This window comes from Cryptotermes secundus, unplaced genomic scaffold, assembly GCF_002891405.2.
Source record: "Cryptotermes secundus unplaced genomic scaffold, Csec_1.0 scaffold24, whole genome shotgun sequence".
In the NCBI taxonomy this organism is placed as follows: Eukaryota; Metazoa; Arthropoda; class Insecta; order Blattodea; family Kalotermitidae; genus Cryptotermes; species Cryptotermes secundus.
Window position 1 is genome coordinate 26,522 of NW_019718270.1, and position 14,389 is coordinate 40,910.

The 14,389-nt window shown below is 39.5% G+C and overlaps 2 protein-coding genes across 5 annotated transcripts in view; both read right to left on the bottom strand.

Annotated features, from left to right (window-relative positions):
* Positions 1–2,321: 2,321 nt before the first annotated feature.
* LOC111866725 lies at positions 2,322–2,888 on the bottom strand. The gene has a single exon (XM_033752695.1). It carries the CDS (start codon positions 2,886–2,888, stop codon positions 2,322–2,324), a length of 567 nt encoding a protein of 188 aa, XP_033608586.1.
* A 777-nt stretch (positions 2,889–3,665) lies between these two features.
* The window catches only part of LOC111866528 (ubiquitin carboxyl-terminal hydrolase 20), a 49,899-nt gene continuing 39,175 nt past the window's right edge, over positions 3,666–14,389 (bottom strand). For all 4 annotated transcript variants that reach the window (XM_023855773.2, XM_023855692.2, XM_023855605.2 and 1 more), the window contains 4 exons: positions 12,289–12,575; positions 11,461–11,862; positions 9,798–9,980; positions 3,666–7,006 (listed from right to left, as the gene is read on the bottom strand). In XM_023855773.2, coding sequence (XP_023711541.1) covers positions 6,981–7,006; positions 9,798–9,980; positions 11,461–11,862; positions 12,289–12,575 — 898 coding nt within the window. In that variant the 3' untranslated portion in view covers positions 3,666–6,980. The remainder of the gene's footprint in view (positions 7,007–9,797; positions 9,981–11,460; positions 11,863–12,288; positions 12,576–14,389) is intronic.

Below are 14,389 nucleotides of genomic sequence, written 5' to 3' on the forward strand. Positions count from 1 at the left end.
TTGATTAGCTGCAGAATTGGCGGCTCCTCAAGAAGGGCTCAGCTTCATGGAGTTAGTTTAACAAACCAATACAGGAGATCCTCAGAAATTGACCTTCATTTGTCTCACAACTGTTAAAGCGTACCTTTATGGCGAACATGATGACTCTGCCATCAGAAACCATATTCAGAAAGAGTGCCATGGCTTCGTTTTCGTGTGGTGAGTACGTATCGAACTTATGCTGGACCATCATATTCCCACTCGCCTGGTTCAGTACAGTCACATGGATCCCTCACTCCTTGTGGTTTTCTCCAGCCTCCAGGATCTAGCAAGCTACACTAACATTGAATTTCTCTCACTTCACCTCCGTAGTCTTATTGAAATAATTTCATTACAAGAAAATTACTAAAAAATGGATGAATTATTAAAAAAAGGTAAAGTTGTCCATGTGCTCTACTAATTAAGCACTATGCATTTGTGGGGGAATGGATGTAGAGACCCACATTTTCTTGATCTCCACAGCAGTTGGAAGTGAGTGGTCAGCTTCACGCTTCAGTCGCTTTACCCGGGGAAAAAGAATCCCTGGTACCCATTGGATGGGAGGCTGGGTAGGCCCCAAAGTCAGTCTAGACGACATGGAGAAGTGAAAATTCTTGCCCCCACAGAGACTCGACCTCCGACTCTTTGGATGTCCAGCCTGTAGCCAGTCGCTATACTGACTGCACTATCCATATCTGAAGAAATGTAAAAAGGATATCTAAAACTTATTTATAAGGAAGGGCATTTCCTTCCATTCTCTTTTTCTTATATATCATATTTATCAAAATTAGCTTATACGGTTACACGAAGCACATATGAAGTGAATTCGGTATACATTAGCTGCAGAGTTAAATGAGCATCATTTCACTAATTCCAGTATACCTGGAAAAAAGGCAATGTCATCCCTGTAACAGGCCGTGGGGGGCTACAGCGTTGTGAGATGTCGAGGCTCACAGTTTCTAGTAGTAGTAGTAGTAGTAGTAGTAGTAGTAGTAGTAGTAGTTCCATAAAATCTGACCCTTGCACTGCGACCTTCAATGATCCTGGCCCACAGATGGTGATGAGGTTGTCAGTTTTATGTGTCTGCTGCCCTTTACCCCCAGGAAGATTTGTGGTACTCATTTCTGTTAAGAGGCTGAGTCGACTCCAGGGCCATACTGCAGCTTGCAGGATTAGATCAACTGAAAAATCCAATGACTTCATCGGGAATCGAACCCATGTCCTTCCGGCTTGTAGCATAGTGCCTCAAACAACTACGCTACCACGTGCCCATGATATATTTGATTGCTACCTGCTTCATGCTGGTTCCTTCATTTTCTTACACTTATACTCTGAAGATGGAGGTGATATGTCCCTCCAAAGCATCGGTTGGCCTTCAGTGGACTACACAACGTTAGATTTCAGAAGGTTTACATCTTTGTGATAGAAAAATTTCCAGATTCTGCATAAAATTTACAACATAACTGTCCACTGTTTACAGTTTCATTAATGTTGTTCTGTATTGTAGCGTGTAGAGACGCTACCATACATCGACCAAGAGATAAGTAAAGTTACCAGAGCTGTTTCTAGGCAACGCTTCGTTAAAAACTTTATAGTCCTTATGTAACATCCTCTATGAGGAGAAGACACTAATCTAAACTACAACAGGTCTTCATTATATAGGCTCCCCAGAGACAACACAGAAGACACGGCCACGCAATTGCTAGCCAGTGACTTCATTGGTAAGCTGTTGCCTAGCAACGAGCAAAAACATTCGTCCACTGAGACACGACTTCCATTGTTGCATGTTGGAACATGTTTACTGAGCCATTGCCTAAAAACGTTTTGAGCAAATCTGTTACATTATCATCACGTATTTGGGTTGTGTGACTATTAGACGGGGTTTGGATTGGATTTATTGCACTTATACACTGAACTCGAAACTAGAAGTAAGTATAATATTACTGCTGATTTCCACACTAAATGTTCTGTCTGCCTTCGCCACTTCTTACTTGGTAACAGCTATTCCTCTGTAATATTTTCACTAGACGTACAGGTTAGCCGTAGAAAGAGGAAGAAGTTGCTCAGTGCCAGGTCTGGTGAATATGGTGGACGGGGCAGAATTTCATATCTCAAACTGGCAGCAAGTGTCCTCGTAGCATGAGCCAGTATGTTGTCATGAAGAAGTCGCACACCTTTTCCCAGCATTCTGCATCGCTCTTTCTTGATTTCCCCCCGTAATTTTCTCAGAAGGTTCTGGTAGTACTTGCCCGTGATGGTGATGCCCTTTTGCGCACAGTCGGTCATGATGACACCTGCCGATCTCAGAACACACTCAACATCACCTTTCCTGATGACGGCTGGGATTTCACCTTCTTTGGTCGCAGCGAGTCTGCATGTTTCCACTGCTTGCTCATTTCCTTTGTTTCAGGGTCATAATGATAGACCCAACATTCATCCATTGTGATCAAGTGGTCGAAAAATTCCATCTTTTCATCTTGACACAACTGCAAAAGTTTCTTTTCCACATCCATCTTTTGCTGTTTTTGAACTGGTGTCAACAATTGTGGCACCCAATGTGCAGCAACCTTTGTCATGTGTAACTCGTCATGGATGATGCTGAAAACTGATCCACAGATAATGTGGACCTCATGAACAACAGCTTTTGTAGTTATGCGCATATCGGATAGGATCAAAGCTTCCACCTGCATCACAATTCCCGGTTCCTCAGTGAGAGATAGTCTTCCACTTTGGGGTTCATCTTCAAGGTTTGTCTGTCCACAATGAAAGTGCCTCTTCCACCTAACCACTGAGTTATATCTTCCTGATACACAGTGATCATCCGGTTGAGGATCTCCCTGACAGACTTCCCTTGCAAATGCAGCAACCATATCACAGCGCGAGCCTCCACTTTCTCAACTGATGTCACCATTTGGCTTCTGCCCCCTCCGGTGGCTCCCTCTGTCCACTTGGTGCGGGAAAATTTGACTCTTCAGCAAGCTCAGGAAATGGGTCATCTCCTATATAGAACAATATTTTGGAATTATGATTTTCTCATGGTGATAATTAAAACATTATACGACTTCCCATCATACACAGTGCAGGCTCTCCCGGACAGGATGGACAGAAGAACAAAGTAGGCTTACTCTTGCAGTCCTCTTTTCCTTTGTAATGCAGTGGTCTCATGGAGCAAACAGAACATCCAGGACAGTGAGATTCATTTCCATATTTTAAAATGAAGTGGCATTCATGCAGCTAAGTTTTGTACAATGAATCATCTGATTTTCTTCCCCTTTAGCATGTACTGGTCTATTGTAATTTTCTGTAAGTCCCTCAATCACTGCAAACAATATATAATGGCAGATATTCTTCCCTGTGGCTGTGATGTAGGTGACCCTTCCTCTCAAAATGGCTGTTTCTATTATAACATACATTAAATTTGTCTCTCCATTAGTATACTTATCATAATGTGACACCTATTTTTGGTTTACACACATTGCAAGATTAAGTCACCTCTTTCTTAGACTGTACTTGCACTGTTGCAAGCTCTGCAGCAAAGGAATGAAAATGCCATCAACCTGTGCCCACTTCTGGACTTCTTCCTTGCACCCAGAACTACTGATACTGCGGCTTCAGAGATATACATGGTATATGCATGTGTTTCAATGGACTTTCTTGTAGCATATTTTTATTGCTTGTCCTCTAATTTTTGATGAACCAACAGATGTTAAAATAAAAATTTACAAAGTTCAGATATATTGGTAGAAAACTGTTCATCACATAGAAAAATAGGTTTCCAATTTCAAACACAATAAATTATTTAAAGCCTTGCAGATATTTAAACTCTCAAGCACAGCAGGATTTTGTCTTCCATTACAGCATTTACAATTTCTGGATGGTGGAGGTATGCCACTTCCATGTGGACAAATCTTAAAATTAATATTTCTTTGCTTTGGCCTATTAATTGTTAAAATCGTGGCAGGTATACAACAAATATGTCTGTTTCAGTTAACAGAACGTCTTCTACATCATTCATACATCCAAAACTAATGCTTAGTCTATTCAACATTGTTTTTGGTCTTTACAGTTACAGAAATCTGTTGAAATGTGTGTAGAACTGAAATTAAATTAAATTAAAACTTCTAAAGCAGACATTCCAGCAGGTGGAGCACTGTGGCTGAACACACAACTATGTGCAACCACAATCTTAAGAATGAAAAAAACAAACATAATAATTAAGATTTAAAAAGAAGGAAGCATGTCAGTGCCAATGAACCAACTATCTGTTACAGTGAAAGGATTTTTACAGAAGAGGTGAGTACAGTGATTTCAAAAGAAATATCTACATATATAATTTTGATCCAGTACAGTACACAGGTAGCAGAAACAGGACAAGTGTATGGTTAGGAATATCTGTCTAATTAGAGCAAATCATCTATTAGTATCAGTGATCTTCATAGCAAGACCTGGAAGTTAAGGTCTAAAGTTTCTGATAATATACGTATTAATATAATTACTGGCTTTTTAGACATTATCTATCATCCTGTTTTTTATTTAAAAATAGGATGACGGATAATGAGTAAAAAAGCAACAGTTATATTAAGACTGGAAGGTTTGGAATGATTATAATTCACAAATTACACTAGATACATTTATCCAACTTTAAATGTAAAGACCAGACCAATAACTTTTAGTGATGACTGAAAGTTCAACAACCAGGTACAATTAACTCAGAGTTGTTACTCACATCATCCCACTTAAATTCATGTTCTGTAATGCGTAACTTCAGCATTCAATGTTTAGCTGCTGTATGTTGAAGCCATTCCAATGTTTTGGCATACATTGCAGACACCATCTTTGCGGTGAACATGAGATGGGAGGAAGTGAACTGATATAGTGTATAGGGTCTTGCAATGGGAGTAAGACAGATGTACAGTGTGGTGCTACCGAATGGGAAGGCTCAACGCAGTTAAGAAGGGTTGGAGGAAATGTGGTAAATCGAGACTTTATTCACCTTTTATTCATCTTCATAGGTCAAGTTATGGGAGCATCTGACTTTTCAGATAGCATTCCTAATGATGTAGGGATGGGAAGTATGGATATTTACTAGGGCTCAATTATACTGAAGTCAGTACCTTCCCCATATTTTGGGAAGCCACTGGAAAAGTTAATACCACCACAATGTCAATTATCATGACAGATACAAATTGATTGTAGCCTGACTTCATTTATTTTCCTCCATCTCCTATTCTCAACCACATGGCTTCTTCCCACTGGACTGCATCATGCTCTCTTGCCCATCCGTACTCCCACTGTTAAGATTTACATATCTATTTACTACAATGTATGCCACAATGTTAGAGCAATGTCAACTTATGATGCAGCTAAATCCCAAAAGTTTGAGGTTACACATCAGAGACAGGTGCCAAAAACCTAGGGACAAGTACATCTATCGTGTAATAAAACCATTCCTATTTTCAGAACAAGGGGTTCAAAAAAATAACTGGAATTTTGCCACTGATGAACAAATATACGAACAGTTTGTTACAATACTGGCCAAAATACCAGTAGTATACAATGACACCACAATAATTGTATTCAATTCTGCTGAGAGTAGCTGCAGTAAAATAAAATAGGAGATGGTTTAAATATATCTACAAAATGTTAAGCTCACTGAAAATGTTGCACTGTTTCAAGTACACCACATCTGACTTTCACTCATGAAATACTTCACGTAATTTTATTAACAGAAGAATAAATCAATACTTGAATTAGCACACAATACTAAGAGGATTAAACATTTCTTCCTACAGTCTCCACAGTATGAGGCAAAATGTCAAAATCTATTTAAATTTAATTAATGGAATGTCAATGCATTCTTTTTGGTATAATATAACAAACTGATATTAATACTCCTTAAAGAGTATGTTATTATGACACTGAAAATTGAAAACACCGACTCCAAGCACAACAGAATGACATGGAAAATTTACAGGTATAGCAAACTCCCAGCTATAGCATCCTAACATTCAAACTTCTCATTCAACCACCACCATTCCCCGTCATATAATGGGGAGTTTACTGTTCCTAGGTTTTACAGGGATGTTTCCACAGGTGTACTTAGCCAGAAAAGCAGACTCTTAAAAAATGTAAATACATATTACAAACTTAATACATAAAAACTGTGGCTTGACCATACACATCTGTATACATCTTACTGAAACTCACATATATATCTACCTATCTATATATATCTTTGGTATACATTATAACTACATAAAATGTGTGACCCAAGTGAATCATGAACCCTTATCTTGCATGTAATGATGGGATAATACTGGAGGAAAGAGAGAACAAAAATATAAACTACAAAATGATCTGTAACCAACAAGAAGCGCCAAGAGACTGATACACATCAAACACAACTTTCTATCTAATTAATATTACCCCAACTGCCCATTTATTTTAGATACAATGTTTCACTTACCTCAATACTTACTACATTTTATAGCCATGTAAAAAAACAATGGAAAAGTTAAGCACTTATGCCAACTGTTCATTTGGTATTTAGGTAGGGATGTAGTAAAGTGGTGGATTTATGTTCTACTGCTCACATAACAAACACAGTCTTGGTTCAAAGCAATCATACTAAGTTCACAACTTCAAAACTGATGGTGGAAACTGCATAGTTGCTTTTAAAGGCAAGGTTTCTAGTTCAGCAACATCAATGCCCATTTTCTGATCATTGAAAATGCAAGGTATTCATGATTCAATTGATACCCACTACTTCATGTGCACAACAAATAATTATCAGTCAGTAAAAACAAAATAAAAAATTACCTATTACAGGGTTTTAATCACAAGTGACATGTCCTTTGAGAAAAATGTGAGAGCCGGTAAAGAAATCCATTCACTTGATATAGAGAATCCTCTAAAACCATTTTCAATAAACACTCTTCTATAAACTGATAAATTAGTCAATTTCATTGACACTGTTCACCTAATGAACCTGAAAAGGAGAAAAAAAGACAATAATGATTGTCAAAATTATGCCTTGGCTCAAATATAAACTGCATGTATCTACTCCCTTTACCCCAACTCCTCCCTTATAAGGTTTTCTGACACTGTCCCAATAGAGTAAAACTCATTTCAATCTAATAACAAAAACAAGACATGAGAGGTTCATGTTAAATCTATGTCAATAAAATACATCCATTCATATTCCCAAATAAATGAGCAAACTGGTTCAAGCAGTAACATTTGTGACTTGAATTTGACAGATGTCCAGTTTCAATCAAGGGTGGGATATCAACTGTCCTGATTGAAGTTTCTTGTGGCCTTCCTGAGCCACCCAGACACTCCACTAGTGGGAACACACGAAGATGAACACCACAAGTAAAAAGTAGCATGGGAATGAAAGAAGAGTTTTATTCTCAAGCAAATGTATTTCTGTGTGAATAATGATAACGCAATAACACTGAAATATATTGACTTAAGATCTAATGCAGTGCAACAGTTCCAAAAAGTAACAACTGCCAAAACATGTAGGAACTGAGTGTGATTTTCATATTTTAAATTAAGGAGAGACTGTGAACATTTTTAAGACGTCTTAAAAATGGAAGTGAATAAGTGAGTAAACAAAATTAATAATAAACCAGTAACATATCCAAGAATTTCTTCTTGTCCCTAAATATGACACTCACCTCACTTTTTGGCTACAAAAAGATAAGGAAGTGGAGGAAATGCTGGCACATATGGCCTGTCCTGCCTCAATAGGCATCAATCGTACTATTGGACTTGCCACTTACTGGCCAGCAACCAACTAGTGGTGCTGTGTTTTGAGGGTGTTACCTCAGATAGTAATCACTGAATATAAAAAGATATGCAGATTTCATAAGCACAAATTTATATCTATATTCATATAAATGTGATAATTTACTAACAAAATAACAGAATACTAAACAGACACCCATGACTATAACAACATACTGCAACATGCTCTGTTGCTCCCTATCAATGTCTTTTTTTTTTTTAATTAATCTCTGTGCTTGGAGCCGGGATAGCATAGTCAGTACAGCGACTACCTACAGGCTGAACAGTTGAGGGGTCGGAGTTTGAGTCCCAGTTGGGCCAAGAATTTTCTCTTCTCCATGTCATCCAGACCAGCTCTGTGGTCCCCCAAACCTCCTATCCAATGGATACCAGGGGCTTTTTCCCAGGGGGTAAAGTGGACGGGGTGTGAAGCTGACCACTCACCTCCAGCTAGTGCTGAGGTAAAGAAAATATGAATCTATACATCCACTTCCCCATACACCTTCATGGCGCAGTGCTTAATTAGTCAAGCATAGGGACTTTACCTTTTTTTAATTACCTTCTCCCTGTGCATAACTAATTGTAATGCCGTAGAATTTCGGCATTGGTTTTTGTAACTTTTAGGTATTAAGTTATCTTGGGTTACAGTAGAGAAGTTAGATGAAGGGTAATGTTTGAAGTAAAAATTCAGGAAGTAGCGATGTCAGTAGAAATTTGTCGCATTGCTTAGACCGCTGATTCACGTGGAAGAGACTGAAAACAGCTGTACGGCCAAGGCGTACAGAGTGCCAACTCAGCGAGACGGCCTGAGGAGATCCAACCCTCTTTATCCAGCTGACCAACGAGAGATGGACCTTTGGGGGAAAATTCGCTCTAGTGAAGAGGCGGAGCTTACCCCAAAGACAGGTGTCAGCAGGGGGAATGTTATAAAGTTGTGGACGCAACTGGGAGAGGATCTATCATTGAATCGATCATGGAATCTTTTTGGATCAAACAATCAATCTTTTAAACATCGTAACTGAGTGTAGTAGCCAGCCAGAACCATGGTCGTGCCAGACCAAGTGAGGGACACCATCAGCTTCCTACACCAAGTAAGTGGAACTGTTCATATCAGTCATGGATATACAGTGAGATATTATTAAAGTGTCATGTTACAGGGTTAGGGCAGAGAGAGTAGGCCCTGAGTTGGGACGTAGGAAGTACCTCGAAGGCTAGGGATGGCGAACCCAAGTGTATTTTTCTCTAAATTACATTGTGTACGTAACCGGCCACTGTCGGCCATGAAAGTGATATGTATGAAGTGTATATATATTAGTAGACAACAGTAGACCGAGTGAAGGGGATGTGTGGTGTTAATGACTTACCCCCAGTCACACCCTCTATTTCCCCGTTCTCCCATACCTCCCTGTGTTATTGGGACTGGGAACTCACAGCCAAGAGGTAGTTAATGAGTCAAGTACCAAGTGCTTAGCCTTGCAACTGGCCATTACCCAAGGGCGCAACGGCATGCATGGCGGAAGAGGTGGAGAGATTCCTCCACGCCCCCCTTCGCGCCGTAACATATGGTGACAGCGGTGGGATACCTCCACGCCACCTGTCACCACGGAGTAACAATGGTGGCAGCGGTGGGATACCTCCACGCCCCCTGTCACCATGGCATAACACTAATTAAGAGCTATGCCATGGAGGCATATTGGGGATTGGATGTGTAGATCCACATTTTCTTAACCTTGGCACTAGCTGGAGGTGAGTGGCCAGCTTCACGCCCCGGCCGCTTTAACCCCGAGGAAAGAGCCCCCAATACCCATTGGATAGGAGATTTGGTGGACTCCAGAGCTGGTCTGGATGATGTGAAGAGAAAATTCTCGACCTTACTGGGACTTGAACTCCGACCCCTCGGTCATCCAGCCTGTCGCCAGTCGCTATACTGACTATGCTATCCCAGTTCCCTATCAATGTCTATTCCAATGGATATTAAGATAACATACCATATTTTTCGTTTAATGGACACCAGGGGCCTCTCAAGACAGCATCCACAATTCCACTAACTTCACACTGGTCTGAAGCTAATGACGATGGTATAGACGTCGGTGGTGCCACTGCTGATACCATTCGTGTCTCTTCATCTTTACAATAACCAGGCACAGAAGATAGAGATGTGTTTGGGTCACCTGAAACCAAAAGCTGAAGCCTTAATATTTTTGCAAGAAACAGTCATTGCAACTGCTGCACAAAAAATTAGAATAATTATGTTGAACAGACCATGGAGAACTACATGGCTATCCGAGTGCCAAAAATAAAAGTGATAAATTAAGAATCTCTCTCTCTCTCTCTGACACACACACATGTGCGCGCATGCGCTTTGATACTAAATCATTTCCCTGGTTTATGAACTGCAAACAGCCATAAAGATTATAAAAACCATTCAAAATTAATATAATTACACAGTAATTCTGTATTTCAGCATCCCGTTGCACATCCTTAATCAAACGTCTATGGATTAAGTACGTCAATAATGCCACAATCCTTACAACAGTCACCATTCAACACCAACCCAACATGTTTTGGCCACAGACAGCCCTCCTCAGGTGTTTCAATGCATCCAAATTGTTACACTGCTTTGATGCTTGCTAAAATTGAGCATTGCAGTCTTCTTAAAATAACATAATTAATTACTTAAAATTCATTAAAATCTTTCGTAAAATTCTATTCCACCTCGTAAGGGGCGTCGTCCACTTGTTTAAAGTGATGTGATATTCCAGACAGTTTTTCCGCAGTTTGCTTTTCTGTGTCATTAGCCAATCTGCAATCTGCCCATTGCTTGTGTGTTATTATTGACAGACTTAATACATAGACATCTGATAATTACATAGAGGTAGTTAATTTAAATTCAGATGAGTCCTTCATGAAACTGAAACACACTTTCCATGCTGGTATCAGAATTCACCTATCGGTACTGTTATATAGTCAGTGACATCAGTAAAAGGATACAGCTGAATCCCATGGGTTACAGCAGTGGTTATTAAACCATTATTTGAACATCATCAGAAATTTTTCAGGAAGTCTGTTGCAAAAATGTATGACAGACCTGAAATTTTATGCAAACATAAATGGAGAATTAGATTGGTGGTGATATTCTATGTTTGTTTTAGAAAAAAATATTTCTTTTTATCTGCTTCATTTGCACATATGTGAAATACTGTAAAGCAACTTTCATTTTCTTTCTGAGGACATAATGATTTATGAAGCACGTTGCAAAAGTTATGTTGTCTAAAGATGGGCTATGAATGCAGGAAGGAGCATATGAAGGGGATATTCTTGTGGAAGAGGTATATTATTTGGGAGGAAGTTTTTTCATACTCTGCTTTTCTAAGAAGTGACAAGATTTGGAAGGGTTCGATTACAAGGAAGGTGTAGAACCCCTGCACAGAGCTAAAATGAAGTGTAACTACTTAATGCTTGCTAAATATTGTAACACTTCTATACAGCGGTTATGGACCGCCTGAAAATGTTGCATTTCTCTTAATGAATTTTACAGCAAGATAACAAATATTCAAGACATAAACCACATCAGTCTCTCAAAATATTAACATACTGGCAGGCAGCAATAAGTATAAAGACTTTATTGCTATATGTTGCATGTCTCTTTACCTTTTTCCAGACCCTTGGAATCAGTATTTACTGACTGTTTGTTCCCTGATGCTGAAAGAGCAGCCATTCTTACAGTTATGTTGTCTGAACTTATACTCTGGGCTCTTCCTGCTGGCCGAACAAGGGTTCCCGTGCCTCCAGACATTCCTGAAGTACCACCATGACTTGTGATATTTTCTGCGCTACGTGCCTTTTGAGCATGAGCCATACAAAGTGGAGATTCAGGAGGTACTGGCACTGTCCTTGACAATGGGGGAGGTTGTGAAATGTTACTGCTACTGTTACAGCCAATACTATTGCCTGTTCTTTGGCATGGTGGTCTCAAGACAACTTCCGGCCCACCACCATAGACACGATGGAAGAAAGACCAAAGTTCTTGAGACAGCTGAGCATAATCTGAACCTGAAGCAATGTAATAAATGTCTTTTTAAATGGTTAATATTTTAGAAACTGTGAAACACCAACATAGTATTTTAATACCTGTCTGAACAGGATTTTCATTGAAGCTTTTCATAGTACAGAATCATCTTTTCAGGTCACTAGAGGTTCATTTAACAGAAACTTCTGATGTCAGATTGAAATGTGCAGCTTTTGTACACATACCCACTACATTCTTTTACTCCAAACTACAGTGAAAATCCCATTTAAGATCTCTCTGAGGATCAGTGGATTTAGATACCAAACCAAGGAAAATCTTAAATGAAATACATCACATGAAATTAGTTATTTAGAATCACTGAAATTAAACACTAAATGAGGGGAAAACCTTAAATTAGGGAATGTTAAATAGGAGCTTCCAGAGAAATGCATACTGTATATAAAACTCACCCATCTTTAGAACTACCTGTCCATTTTTAGTAACAGAACAAATAGAAGAGTTGTCTATTTGCCCAGGAGGCTCTGATTCCTTTCCCTTGACAAAACTCTCCCACTGACGGAACCAGTTCATGGCAATTGCATATATAACAACTGGACTTTCTTCAGCTTGTTGGAATTCTTTGTTCAGTTGTATGAATTCTTCAAGCTCATGTTTCACTCTATGTGCCAAGGCTTCCTGCTCTTGTTGACAAGTAGGGCATGCATACAAACGGTTGCAAGCTGGTCCACCCCCAAAGCTGCAAAAACAAAGTTCAAAGACTATCTAATATTTGTCAAAACACATGATTATTCAGACAAGTGTAGTAACACCACAACCTTATGAATTCTTCCAGAACAAACAACTGTCTGCTGAAGTGTTAATGTGTCCTCATGAAATATAACACACATTTCTAGACAATAAATATTTTCTTATAATATAATGGGGGCACATGGTAGCATAGCTGGTTGAGGCACTATGCTACAAGCTGAAAGGTCGCAGGTACAAATCCCAATGAGGTGGATTTTTTCAGTCCTTCCAGCTGTATTACGGCCCTGGGGTCAACTCAGCATCTAACAGAAATGAGCTCCAGGAATCTTCCTGGGGGATAAAGGGTGGCCAGTGCATAAGGCTGACAACCTTACTGCCATCTATAAGCCAATTATCTAGAGAAAATGTGGGGCCCTCGACATCTCACAACCTTATGGGCCTTCATGACCTGTTACAGAGACTGTTTTACCTTTTTTTACCTTATACGAGTGAAATGTGTTTAAACGAAATGTACAGTAAAGTCTGTATAGGTAAACATTTGTCTGATACATTTCCTGTCCAGGAAGATGCTTTATCGCTACTCCTTTTCAACTTTGCTTTAGAATATGCCATTAGGAAAACCAGGTGGGACTGAAATTAAACGGCACACATCAGCTGTTGGTCTATGCCAATGATGTGAATCTACTGGGTGATAATGTAGATACCATAAAGAAAAACACACAAACTTTAATTGACGCAAGTAAGGAGGTTGGTTTAGAAGTAAACACAGAGAAAACTAAGTATATGTTACTGTCTCATCACCAAAATGCAGGGCAAAATCATGACATAAAGATAGGAAATAGATGTTTCGAAAATGTGACACAGTTCAGATATTTGGGAACGATGATAAATCAAAACCTGATTGAGGAGGAAATTAACGAGGTGGCTGAACTCGGGTAATGCCTGCTACCATTCGGTCCAGGACCTTTCGTCTTCTTGTCTGCTGTACAAAAACATAAAAATTAGAATATACAAAACTATAATTTTGCCTGTGGTTCTGTATGGGTGTGAAAGTTGGTTACTGATATTCAGGGAGGAACACAAGACTGAGGGTGTTTGAGAACAGGATGTTGAGGAGAATATTTGGACTGAAGAGGGATGAAGTGACAGGAGGTTGGAGAAAACTGCATAATGAGGAGCTTCATAACTTGTACTGTTCTCCAAGTATAATTAGAATGATCAAGTCAAGGAGGATGAGGTGGGAAAGCCAGAAGGAAAGAGACCACTGGGAAGACCAAGACATAGGTGGGTGGACAATATTAAAACGGATCTTAGAGAGATAGGATGGGATGATATGGATTGGACTGATCTGGCTCAGGATAGGGACGAGTGGACGGTTCTTGTGAACACGATAATAAACCTTCGGGTTCCGTAAAATGCTGGGAAATTCTTGGGTAAGTGCAGATTTTGCAGCTCCACAAGTAAGTAAGTAATACCACTCATCTGATGTAACTCAAAAGGTAAATGTCAAATGAGTAATTTGGGCACTGAGGTGGCCAAAGTTTGCAACTTTCTCTTGCAGTCCACCTTCCCAGAAAAGGTGCATTAAGGCACTTATTAAGTGACTGATAGACTCCACTGTCTTCAATTTGTTGCAGCATAAAATTTACAGTCATGTCTAGGAAACTGCATTCTGTCACATCAGGACCCCCCCCCCCTTTCTCATGCGAAAATCTCTACTGCCTTGTCAATTGCAACATGTGACCTTTAGGGCTATCATTCTGGTATTTAACACACATGTATGGGTTCTCCCAGCATTACATT

Excerpts from the sequence above, each read along its gene's own strand:
- LOC111866725 (XM_033752695.1), bottom strand. The coding sequence starts at position 2,888 with ATGGTTGCTGCATTTGCAAGGGAAGTCTGTCAGGGAGATCCTCAACCG.